The sequence below is a fragment of the Agelaius phoeniceus genome, chromosome 13 (assembly GCF_051311805.1).
Source record: "Agelaius phoeniceus isolate bAgePho1 chromosome 13, bAgePho1.hap1, whole genome shotgun sequence".
Classification (NCBI taxonomy): Eukaryota; Metazoa; Chordata; class Aves; order Passeriformes; family Icteridae; genus Agelaius; species Agelaius phoeniceus.
Window position 1 is genome coordinate 19,273,546 of NC_135277.1, and position 13,352 is coordinate 19,286,897.

Sequence of the window (13,352 nt, forward strand, 5' to 3'; positions counted from 1 at the left end):
CTCCAGACAGCAGAGCTGATTTTCCTTAGCCTGTGGGAGGTATTTAAAGTTTTTTTTCCATTTCAATACTAGTTTTAACTACTTAGAAGTAAAAAAAACCTGGAAGAGCCTGCTTTAAAGAAAATAAGGAAATAAATCAAAAAGTGACACCCTAAATATTGAAGGGATACTCATAACTTATGTTTAGTAGAACAGTCAGGACATTACAGCCAGGACTTTCAGTCTCAGAAATGTGTATAACATTCTGTTTCTGACTACTTGCTGCACAGACAGGTTTCACACACAAAAATTCTGGTTTTATGGTCTCACTGCACAGAAAGATTTGACATTCCTTTTCAAGAGTGTGGCCAGCTCCACAGTTCTGTGTTTTGCTTTATTCAGTTACTCTCCCATCAAAACCATAACCTGACCTTACTTGTACCAAACCCTTTCCCCTACCCACACCACACATCTGATGGCTTTGCCTGCTGAAATAAGCCAGCTTTGCTCATAACACTGTGTACAACTGAACTGACAGGTGTCAAATCTGCTGGAAACCATGGAACTAGCAGACACAAGCAACTAAAACCTTGTCAATCACACATGAAGATGGAAAAAAAAATACTCCAACTTTTCAGCTCTGCTTCATTATCCTCCTCTCTGCCTCAGCATTTTACTGAATTCCAGCCTGAGTGCCTTTGCTCAAGAGTCAAGTTGATGGTGCCATTGCTGGTTCCTCTAACCACCAATTTTGTGACAAATATCTGCTCTTCAATCCCTGATGAAGCTAGGAGCCTGCTGAACTGCCTGGGGATAGCACTTCCTTCTAGTAAAATACTCAGTGGAAAACCATTCTCTCCCAGAAAGAAGTGTTTCTCACAAGAGGGGGCATGTGTCCCCTGTGCATCTGGCCAGTTGTGACTTGCTGCTGGGGGGAGGGCATGATGCCCACGTTGAAGGTCTCGGGGCCGCTGGAGCCCGAGCGCATCACGGCCGGCAGCGCCACCGAGCCGTGCTCCACCTTGCCCGTCCTGTTGAACTGCTGCTGCAGGATGGTGGGTCTGCAAAACAGCAACACACAATCAGTCAGCCCCTGCAGACTCACCTCTGCTTCCTCTAGGCTTTCAACTGCATTGCACAACCTTTGGAGAAGCTGGAGAACTTGATGGTTTTTCTTTCTAAGCATTTTCTAACATATGGGACAAAAGATAATGTGGGGTTTCTGGCAGATCAGTTGTTAACAGCACTGATGAGCAGACAGCAAGGCAAGAGAGCAATGTGCAGTTTTGTTAAACATGAACCAATGGCTTTCCCCCTGTTGGACACAGGGCAGACAGAACCAGAACAAGGTTTAATGCATAACAACTGCTTTGTTTCATTTGTATCACAGACTGATCAATACAAAATAGAAGCATGAATCTTGTGGAGATCTTTTGCAAGTACTCCCTAGAACTGGGATAAAAACTTAATTCTTCCCCCTTTACACAAATAAGCACACACAGTACTTGCAAGTAATCTGGCAGTCCCCCAGATACTGGACTGGAGAATAATAAATAAAGTTACTGCCATCCTGAACTGCCTTGCCAGATATACTGCTCATATTTAAACATGATTCAACCTTTAATAGCTAGAAGTGTTGACAGAAATTCAGGCTGTAACAACAACACTCTGATGAGAGAAAAAAAAAGTGATTTCAACTATGAAAAAATCTTATATTTATCTACTACAAATTCTGGGCTTCTCTGCACAGCACTTAACTAACAGTATATTCTGGAAGTGATTTGGAAAGGGCCATGTCAAAATAAAGCACATCTGAACATGTGTGATCCATCAAAAGATGAAATTTCCCATAAGGCCACATGAAATACCTAACAAATCTATCTCATATAAACTGTAGCTTAACAATAAATCAAATGGACTTTTCACATACACACTGCTGACACTGCCACCCTCAAGAGCTCCAAGAAAAGACTTGAGTGGCTCATTACAGCTTATAATGTCACAAATCTGTTTTGATGGTCTCACAGAAAGATTTGACATTCCTTTTCAAGAGTGTGGCCAGCTCCACAGTTCTGTGTTTTGCTTTATTCAGTTACTCTCCCATCAAAACCATAACCTGACCTTACTTGTACCAAACCCTTTCCCCTACCCACACCACACATCTGATGGCTTTGCCTGCTGAAATAAGCCAGCTCTGCTCACAACACTGTGTACAACTGAACTGACAGGTGCCAAATCTGCTGGAAACCATGGAACTAGCAGACACAAGCAACTAAAACCTTGTAAACCACACATGAAGATGAAAAAAAAATACTCCAACTTTTCAGCTCTGCTTCATTATCCTCCTCTCTGCCTCAGCATTTTACTGAATTCCAGCCTGAGTGCCTTTGCTCAAGGGTCAAGTTGATGGTGCCATTGCTGGTTCCTCTAACCACCAATTTTGTGACAAATATCTGCTCTTCAATCCCTGAATGAAGCTAGGAGCCTGCTGAACTGCCTGGGGATAGCACTTCCTTCTACTGAAATACTCAGTGGAAAACCATTCTCTCCCAGTAATAACTGTAATGCTTCATTTGAAAAAGCTGCCACTGCTAAATGTGGCACTCCTAAAACCAGACCATTTCCTCCTGTTGCATGCACTCACTTCTTAGGTGAAACAGATTCTTCCAGCATGGTTGATTCTTCATCGCCTTCAAGCCCAAATCTATCTTTACTTTGTTTCTGGAGGGGGGGAAAAAGAAAGATAAGTTAAATAATCAGTGTTGTTTCTTGCTTTCTCTCCACCATTTATCACAAACATAAAGAAATGTCCTTCAGAGCCTTGTCTGAGGCTGAACACTCACTGCTGGGCAGTGAGTGACAATACAACCTCCCCCAGAGAAGAGGAACTCTCCAGCATTCAACAGCCCAGGCTCTGAACCCTGGCAGATGAAGGATGTAAAGGAAAATCCTGCTGGTGCCTTTTTGAACAAAGGTAAAAGGAAAGTGCTGAAGTGTTATTGCATGGTGCTACCCACTGATGCCAAAGATTTTGGCCTTTATATTTTAGAAATCTTGTACTGCAATAAGCATAATTCTAAACTCCATATACATGTGTTAGTTAACTTGTTAAAGTGTTAGTTACCTGTGTTCACATTTTGGTCAGAGAACACAACCCCTCTAGGCCTGAGATCCAAGGACACCCTCACAGCCTCAGGCCCCAAAAAGTGTAAACAAAAGGGAAGGGGAAGGGGAGGAGGGTAGGAGCAGACTGGGGGAGTGTGACTTCATCACCTGAGGCTGTAATTGGAGCATTAACCCCAGATATGCAAATGGACCAAACTTATCTGTCTGAAAACCTTGTGACCACTGTTCATTTTGGGGAGGCTCTGTCTGCCCTTAATACACCTGAAAGCACTTAATTAAATATATCCATTTTTATTCTTTATCTTTGTCTGGCCTCTGCTTCTAGATAAGCTGAAAAAAGGCATCACTGCCAGCAGGAAATACATACCCACCAGTAAAGATAATAAATTGAATAGTGTCTCCAAGTCATTTTATCAGAGTCTTTAAAAGTTCAGGACTTTGAAGTTGACTTTAAAGACTTTAATGTTCAGGACAGTCTGGCTTCAGGCTGAAGATTGAGGCAGGGTTTTTAGTGCTAAGAGAGATTTGTAAATATATGTAAGGGCACTAAGTCTAGAAACAACAGGAAACTACAAATCATAGAAATAGTGCCTTATAAAAAGAGTTTATTTCTACTTGTTGCCTAGTGCAGAGAAACTGTCTGCTTTCCCTCTTGCTGCCTGATTTGTAGTCTGAGTCCATGCAGAGGAATATAAATAGGTAAGTATCCACTGTGACCTTCCATCCAAGAGGAACTCCTCATGCACATCCACATGAACACACAACTTTGGAGGAAGAAGTTCTTATACTAGAGTTTGATTTCATGCATGAACTGAAACTCCCTCTGTCTAGTCATGATTGTGCTTGACTTCTGTAATACTGTGAAGTAAAAAAAGAAATCTACTGGTTTTAATTTAGATATATGCCAGTTAAATTCTGGGTTCTCTGTCAGCTGATTAATTAACCTATCACTAAAATTGCAGGACATGAGGAGTTGGGTGGAATGGGGGGAACACTGTACTAGTAACACTTGAGCAGAAAATAAGAAAATAATGTACCTATCAATGCACACTGGAGAAAATGAGTTGGACCAGCTCAAAACACAGCAAAAATTAACAATATGCAACTGAAAGCAACAAACCCCACTTTGATGCATCCATCCCAAAGATTACATGGGCTCAACAACTACAAACTGACTCTTCTCATGTGAATCAGGGATGTTAATGATTTAACCTGTTCCTAACTCATTAATTTCAAACTGGCTGTATCAGCAGATGGTAGAGAAAAAAAATCAAACAACTGGGAGTGGAAATTTGCACATTTGTACTCTATCAAGACAGAAGGCAGCTTTCATTTGGTGCTAGACAGTAATGCTATTTTTGAATCAATTTTTAAACCATCTACAGGAACCTGTAATTTAGTTGATGTTTATTAAACCTGAGCCTGACAGCCTCAGAGAAAAAGACATGTGATGAATTCTGTGTGATGAATTCTGGCAATCCTCCTCAACCTTTTATTATGTAATCCTTAATGTTACATCCTCACTGCTCACACTAACAAAGGCAAGAAATTCTTCTGGGCTTCTTTGTGATTTCTTACTACTAAAATCTATTACAGTAAAGAATGATGGAGTTGGAATGGCAATGAAGTAAAATTTTGACAAGACTGAATCAGTGCTCACTTTTCTGTGTAACATGATTAGAATGGGACCATTCAGCTCCATGGTTGTTGGCAAACTTGCCATTTTTTGCTGTTGCATTTGCTTGCCTGGGAATATTTTGAGTACTGGAAATTTGTATCAGCCCTTCCTCTCTCCTGCCAGGCACATTCTATAAAAAACAAATTTCAAGGCAGTCTGACCTCTTCACAAACACTGATTTTATGCCCCTCTGCACAACTCAGGTCTAATTCTTTGCTTTCCTAATCACAGTGTTTTTAAAACAATGCATTGTTGGGGCTTTTTGGTTTGTTTTTCTGGCCAAAAAACTTTCTCAGCTTTGCAATATTATATACAAGAACACCTGGACAACCATTGTGTAGTCCTGGCTGTAGTTTTAAATACTGCTTCTAGGGTAATTTCTTCCCACCTGCTTTATCACTTTGGACTATAGCTTAAAAACTCACAGCTGAAGCTTTGGACTCTTCCCTGGATAAACACTCAGAGCCACCAGGTCACCTTCCAGACAGAACCACAAAGCCCAGGAGTGCTGCACTGAGCCAGACACATGCCAGAGATGTAAGAAATAACCTTGATTTTTCCAGAAGCAGTGCCTTACTTGCAGGTAAAAATATATAACATCAAACCACAAGATACAACACTGACTCCATGAGAGGAAAAACTGCAGTTTGCACACATCTGAATTTTTGCATTGTTTTTTTTTTTTTTGCTGCATGCCAAGATGTTAATACTGTACCTTCTTTAGGATGATATCAATGTAACCTGCAATTAATTGAGAGATCTGTTCTCCTTCAGTGGTCTGTACTGAGTAATAGCTTTCCTGATATTCACCAAAATCCTGAAGAAAAAGGGGAAAAATCCCAAAACTCATTTGAAAGTGTGAAGTAAGTAAATGAAGAAACAGTACCAAACATGAATGAGAAAATTCAAATTGTGAAATTCTATAGACATTTTATTATATCCAACAATAAGTTAAACTTCTCCAAGATTCTAAACCAGTCTGTATGCGAGACTGAGGGAAAAGAGAAGAATCCTTTTTATTTCAGTTTACTCACAGATGTTTCATACATTGAAATGCCCAGGAGATACTTCATCTAACTTTATCAGATTCAGTCAATTGAGGATGAAAAAAAGTTTTATAGAATTTAATCCCAGAGCATAATCATCCATGCAACTGGAAATTAGATGCAAATGAATCAAGTGATGCAATTTTCTAGCTTCTGCCTCTTACTCCATCACTTCAAACAACCTTTTCATATACAAAATATATGTTGCAGTGGTCTCCTATTGACCAAATAATTAGCAAAATATCACATTCAGGAAGCTTCTCTAAACTCATAATTATCAAATACATGAATGAGCCAGCTGACTTTGTTTATGTTCATATCTTGCAAGTCACAGAGTACATTATGAATGCCAAGCAGCATAACTATGTACACAAGTGTGAGTAATAATGCTTTCTTAACTTCATCAGTTAGGCACAAAGGAGGTTTAAACAGTGGTTTGTTCAAAGATTTAAACAGTACTTCTGAGGAACTGGCCTGTCCAGAAGCACCAAACTACAGACTGAACCTGGACTGCAGCATGTGCCAATTTACTGCTTGAGGACTCAGTGACTCTGTCAGGCTAGAAAATTAGAGATGGGACAAGTCCCAGTACAGAAACTGTTCTTAGAAAATTAGAGATGGGACAAGTCCCAGTACAGAAACTGTTCTAAGCCTCCCTGCCACAGAAATCCCTTGTCCTCTGTACACACACACAGATTACCAGAGTGAAGCTTTTAGGTGAGGCAGCCCAGCGTTTCACAGTTGTCAGAGGCCACTCCTGCAGCACCTCCTTGGTCTTCTCATCCACTCGCATCACGGAGTCCTTGGTGACCCCCAGCAAACGAGGAACCAGCTTGTTCTTGCCTTTCATTTTTTCCTACAACAAAGGGTGGAAGATTGTTTTCCTTACAAATGCAGCTTTCCACAGGACAAAGGAAAAGCAAGATAGGATATACTGCAAAGGGAAGCAACTGGCATGCAGACAGTGACAATTTAAAACTCCAGGCTTAGTTTGTCTGTTTACAGACAATGATTTTTAAGCAATGCATTTATTAAGAAGCTCTGGTCTTTAGTGCAGCTTTACTACTTAGTTCAAAAGACAATCCTATTGGTGAAATTTTGCCTGATGGGCAGGAATAATCATGAGCAGGACTCCATGATATCACAAGGCTAATTAATTATTTTATTATACCATATTATTCTATACTATATTACACTACATTTAAACTGAAACTGAACAAGAAGTCAACTGAACAAAATCCTCTGTCTCCTGACAACCATCAGGACACAGCTTGCAGAGATTGGTCAAGAAAACAAAACACTCCCACCAGAATTCAATTACCAAATCCCTTCAGGTAAACAATCTTCCATAATGCATTCCACTTGTGCACAAACACAGGGGCAGCAAATGAGATAAGACCTGTTTTGATAATTCTCTGCTTCTCCAGGAAAAAACCTGAGAGAGAGAATTGTCTCTCTCTGCTCAGAGAATGCGAATCCCACACAAGCTCTCTTCTCACTCCTCCAGGAAACTGAAATATCTCAGTGGCTGAGGTAGCAAACCTTGGCTTAGAGAGGGACCTGAGATAACTCATAACCAAGGGCCCAGGATGGTGCCAGCAGGAGCTGTGTTACCTTAACAAGAAAAAAGGAAACCCCGTAGGTGCGCAGGGAACGCGCCAGCTTCACGTACTTCACTTTGGCCTCTATCTCTGTCATCTCACCACAGTTCTTGTGCTCCTGTAACAGAGTTCTGTATCAATTAGGCAGAACCAAAGCTTTCTACAAACAAACAAACAAAGGGCACAGCTTTCATCTTTTTCAGGATGCTTAGTTCATAATCATCACAATTAGAATATTGGAAAAAATACTGGGTAGAAATGTTAGCAAAACTAGCACATAATGCCTCACATGAGAGAAAATAACTAACCTGTGCAAACAGAACACTCCTTTTTGACCACCAACCATTCCATCTGTGCCTCAGACCATGCACATTAAACCCCTTCTGACACAGTTTAAAATTCTAGGTATTCCTGCTGTTTGACATCATTAGGTTTCATACAATTAATGCCTCTTCACTCAGCTTTTAAATGTCATTTAAGTGTACCCACACCCTTTTTTTTCCTCCAGAAACAGATTACTTATTCCTGCTTTGTGCCCAAAACTTCTGACTCATGACAGCCTCACAGCTTGTACTTGAGACCATTTCTCATGGCTGGTAGGTACTTCCAATGGGCCTTTTTTGCCAGTTGCAGCATTATCCAATTTTTTTCCATCACAGGAAAATATCTCTACAGCTGAGGAACAAAAAATTCTTTTTCTGAATAGTGTGGCCTGAAATACTCAACTAAGTGTGCCTTGTAACTCGCTCTCCATTTATTATTTAAACAATGTGGTAATTAGTAGATTGATGATTATGTGTAACGATGGGTACCCATCTTATATATTTAAATTTATTAAATTTAAATAGCATCTGCTCTCCTATCCAGACCACTGTGCTGAAATCCTCATCCCAATGTCTCCCTGTTTAAACCCTGTTTGTGGGGTTCCCCATCCCACCCCATCTTCCCCTCACGTGCTTCTGCGTTGCCACCGCTTTGGTGCTGCCTGATGGCAGCAGGGGGAGCACCAGGAACACGGGAAATGCCTCCTGATTCCACTTGTTCCCACCTCAGCAGCGTGGGACAGCACTGGGAGGGGAAGTGCAACTCCAAAAACCTCCAGCATCCCAAGAGCACAGGCTGCTCCCATCTGCCAGCTTCAGCAGAGAACACAACCAGCATCCCCAAAGAACAAGGGGCACAATGTAGCACCTGCCAAGCTCCAGAGCTTCACGGCTTGGGCAGCAGCTGAGTTTTATTCCAAAAAGACAGCTCCCATATGCTGCCTTGTTGATTTGTGGCCCAGATCAGTGCTGATCATCACTGCTGAGCCTCTGCTCCATGCACTAAAGTACATAAAGAGTGAAACCACTCCTAGGTCATATCTGACATGGGCAAAACTCCCATGCTATGAAAAGCATGGCTGCAATACTCAGAAGTGAATGAATCTGGTTTTTGCTTAGACTGCAATGTCACTGCACCACCTAGAGAAGCACAGAGAAGTGTCAGACACACTCATCTACAAGGAGGTACTGAAAACTCAAGGGAGAACAGACTCACTAAGTTAGAGGATTCCTCAGCTGGGAGTGTAGCAGACAAAAGAAAAGATGGGACCTGGTCCTGCCCTTGAACTTGTGTCCCTAGCTGGGATCTCAGGTCTCTGGTGTGTCCTTCCAGAACCATGAGACTTCATCTCACCTGTTGACCTCAGAATTTCCCAACTTCCATGGTATTGCCACACTTGTATTTCAGTGGGCAGAGTTACCTGGTCCATCTATAGCACTCAGACTCGGAGACCACTTCTAACAATACCAGCACATTTTACAAAATTTACATTTTACCATTTGTGCTTAACTGCTCCAGTCTTTTACAATGGGTGATTCCCACACACACCACTGAATTCAAGCATTAACAAGCAGAATTGAGGCTCATGTTTGAATGAGGCATGAAATTAAAACTGGCTTTCCTAAACATGAGTCTATTGTAATACAAATATGCATCTTTATATTTCAATGCAACTGACAAAAAAAATCTTAAAAACACTTCATTTTCACTCTCTCCATTTAACAAAACACATTGGATAATCATCAGTTAAGAAAAAATGATCAGGACAATAAATCCACTGAAGAAATAAAATAAAAGTTGTCAAATACTTGATACTTCATTTTCTGATAGTTCAAAGTTGTTTGTACAGTTCTTTGTATACATACAAAGTATACACCTGGGAATCTCAGATTTTTCTTATAAAGGTAGTGAAGCTATAGTAATTTTTTTAGCCTCACAATTACCTGAAATATTCTCTTTTCAGCCCCTCTTTGTTTGGTATATTCTTTAGGCAGGAATTCTTTCAGGCTGGGGGGAAAAAAAAAAGAAATTCCAAAGTTAATGGTTCCTCCTTGAGGAGAGATGCTTTCCATACATCTTTACTGGCACTAGGTCCCCCAGGCTTCCTGATGTGGGTGTTAAAATATTTCCACAACAAAACAAAACTAAATAGAGCAAGAGCAAGTGGTTCTCTTACCACTTGAGTTGCTGCCCCATGTAGTAACTTTTCATGTTTTGAAAATTCATCAAAAATAAACAATAGCTGGGCCACTTTCCAATTTTAAATGATAGATGTGTCTCAGCAGCTCAGAGGTTTCACATCTAAGTGTAGCTACACTTAGTGTGATCTGGGACAAGGGGACATGGAGGCCTGGGCCAGCCCTGGGCTCAGACACTGCTGGGACTCTGGTTTATTGATGTGTGGGAACAAGTTCTCTCTGTGTCACCCAAGAAGTGTCAGAGCACTAATACTGCACTGAAAATCTGGACACTCAATAGCAGTCTGTGTTATTTTGTGTTGTCTCAAAGCAAAAGAAGAAGCAGTTTTAATTCCTGCAGCACTCGGTTTCCAAGGCTCTGAGAACATGGATAAAATGAAACAAGTTCAGCCTCCCTGACAGAGTTCAGGCAGAGGGAATCCTTCAACTCCTCACCTGCACAATAAAATAATCCTTGATCTCAGCCAGATTTCACCCTAACCTGAGGGCATATCAGCATCAGGCTTTAACAAATACCTGCTCTGGACTGTCCCTTCCATCTGGAATATTCTACTCTGATGAAACCATCTCATATATTCAGCAGGTCATTTTCCACCTGAAGAGACCTGCACAGTTAAAATAATTAGTCTCTAAGGATTCCTCCTACTTTGGATGATTAAGAATCATAGAAAAAGAATGACTGGAGAATGTCCTCCTTATTCTGATTTATTCAGTGAACAAGCAACACTTAACACTGAAGCCTAGACTACCTACCAGGATACAAAGTTAGACATTTTGAGAAGGATGGAGTGTTTTAAACAAGATTGGCAAAAATATTGCTCAACTGTTCTGTGGGAGTTGCTTTGTTTTTATATCTTGAGGGTGGTTTTGTTGGGTTTTTTGTTTGTATTACTGTGCACTTTTTTGTTTGTGTTTTCAAACACAAAATACTGCCATTGTAGACAACTAAAAAATATATCAAAATACTAAATTAGGATTTTGTGCTTCAAAAATATTACTCAGTACTGAGATCACAATTTTGTCTTTTCCATATTATAAGACAAAGTAAGAACAACTGTCCTTGCTCATCTTTCTTCTGATGTTCTCATAGCTACATCTCACTTATCCATGATAAAGAAATCTCTTCTTGGGGACTCAAATTTACAAAGACACATCATGGGGTAGGGAAGGCTGAAGAGCCAAATTAACACTGTAGATAAGGACTGAATACAGCTTATTATCTTAAAAAGCTGGTGTATCTACTATGAAACAACTGGTGGTTTTATACAGAATTTCACAGGTTCAAACCAGTTTAGTTAAATTCAATTCCAAGGCAAATTAAGAAAACAAACCTGAATTAAACAAAGTTTCATTCTGGAAATCGATTTATATAAACAAATAAGTTATAGCTATTGACACACTTTAAATAATCATCCTTTATTGGCTAATTTTCTCAGCTATCTGCATACAGATAAACTATCAGAACCATTACCTTTTTAATCTTGCCTACTTAATTTTTAATTATTATAACCCTTTAAAAAACATTGCTAAGCAAGCATTACTTGGAGCTTCATAAGCAGCAAGGGTTAAGAAAACAACTTTGTGCTTTGTCCACTAAGCAGAAATTGTAATATCCCTGCACCCTGGGTTGAAATTGGATTTGAAGTTTTTTCCTTCTATCACCTTCCACTGCTTTTAATTTAAGAGGCAAGCGATCCTCTCATCTGAAAGGGTGAAATGCCAGTTGTGAACAGACTGAAATTATTTTAATTCTACCTATAATCCAGATATTTTCTTTACAGACACAGTTTCACTTTATTTTGCAGCTTTTTAATGGAGCTAGCAAAACAATGGAAATGTCATTTAGCCTTCTTTAATCCCTTAAATGACACATATTAGAATGTGTACATTGAACTCAGTAATAAAAAGCCAGCTAACAGCAAGCAGGGTTGATTTCACTTGGTTTCCACTGAGTTTCATCTTCCAGTTCCTTAAAAAGTGACATGAGTGCCAACACTTGGATTGTTTCTCATTAGCACAGATGTGTTCTTGAAAAACCCAGCTCAATTCAGCAAAGCAGGTTAGATTCTAGCACAGAGCTCAGCATCAAGCTCACTCATCATCTGCAGTTTATCTGTTTGCCAGGGTGCTTGCACAGAATGGAGGGTGCACTTTGAGTGCTCCTCTCCCATCTGCACAGGAGCAGTGGCAGCTCTTTATCATTCTCTCTTTATTCTCTCTTTATTCTCTCTTTATCCTCTCTCTTTATCATTCTCTCAGCAAATTCAGCCCCAGGGCAGCCTCTGTAGGTGCCATGCACAACTGGATCTGTACCACAAGGCAGGACTACTTTTAAATTGACAGTTTAATGCTTTCACAATTTACTTTGGCATGAGCTTCAAGGGAATTCCAAGAACCAATACCAACGTCTTAGCAAGAGGCAGGAAAAAATCTTCATCTGTGCCAAGAATATTTTAGCAATGACAAAAAAAGATACAAAAGGTGTCTCTACACAAACATATTGTAGACAGGCAACTAAACTAAGCTGTTCCCAAACAATATCATTAAATCCTGGTGCTGCTTTGTTCTATTTTTTGTACAAGCTGACAGATTCTCCTTAAGGGAACCCATAGCATCTTAAGGTTTCAGTAGTGAATGGCTGGATACCTCCCAAATTATTTCACATACTGAGCTACAGCATGAGTTTATATAAAAGAAAACTACTTTCTTACTTGAAAAGCATCAGTGTTTATGCAATAAACAGTAAAAAATAGTTGGATGAAAGTTTAAAAAAATATGAAGTTTTTTCTGAAAGGATGAGAGATGCATCTTCAGAAAAAAATAACGAGCATTTAACTACACTTTTCTCTGTATTGTTCACAGTGAGCCAGGATCACTTGGCTCACTTAGACTCACAAAACAAAAGCATGAGGTTTCACAACAAGGCTGCCATGATGGCTGTGTAAAATAAAGATATCACCACTAAATCATAAACATGTACACTTCAAATTAGGAGACAATGACCAGGGACTTACAGTTCTGGAGCAGGTTCATCTACAGAGGAAAAAACTGAATTACCTCCAAATAAGAAATGCTTAATTTTATGAAACTGATTAAACACCAGGACAGAGAGCAATTACACTTGGTTACCTGCCAAGTTTGGTTCAAATACAATCAAAGCCCTAAATGAAAATAAAACAAGAGCAGAGAAAAATGCCCTACTGAATATAAGAAGGTTCTGAATTTTGGAATTCTGGTTCAAAATGGTTTCCACTGGAGTAACATTTTTTCTAATAGATCATTCAGTTATTAATACCTTTCATCTCTATTAGGGTTAAAAAACCATAATGCACATTATATCAGTGATGACTGTTTCATGATGGGCTCCAAACTGTCCATACAAAGTACAAGTAGTACATGC

General features: G+C 39.8%; 1 protein-coding gene across 3 annotated transcripts in view; it reads right to left on the reverse strand.

Moving 5' to 3' along the window:
• Positions 1 to 13,352, reverse strand: part of TLN2 (talin 2) — a 146,381-nt gene that overhangs the window by 66,230 nt on the left and 66,799 nt on the right. For all 3 annotated transcript variants that reach the window (XM_077185701.1, XM_077185700.1, XM_054642214.2), the window contains 6 exons: positions 9,698 to 9,761; positions 7,444 to 7,548; positions 6,530 to 6,685; positions 5,499 to 5,600; positions 2,624 to 2,700; positions 860 to 1,040 (listed from right to left, as the gene is read on the reverse strand). In XM_077185701.1, the coding sequence (XP_077041816.1) occupies positions 860 to 1,040; positions 2,624 to 2,700; positions 5,499 to 5,600; positions 6,530 to 6,685; positions 7,444 to 7,548; positions 9,698 to 9,761 (685 nt within the window). The remainder of the gene's footprint in view (positions 1 to 859; positions 1,041 to 2,623; positions 2,701 to 5,498; positions 5,601 to 6,529; positions 6,686 to 7,443; positions 7,549 to 9,697; positions 9,762 to 13,352) is intronic.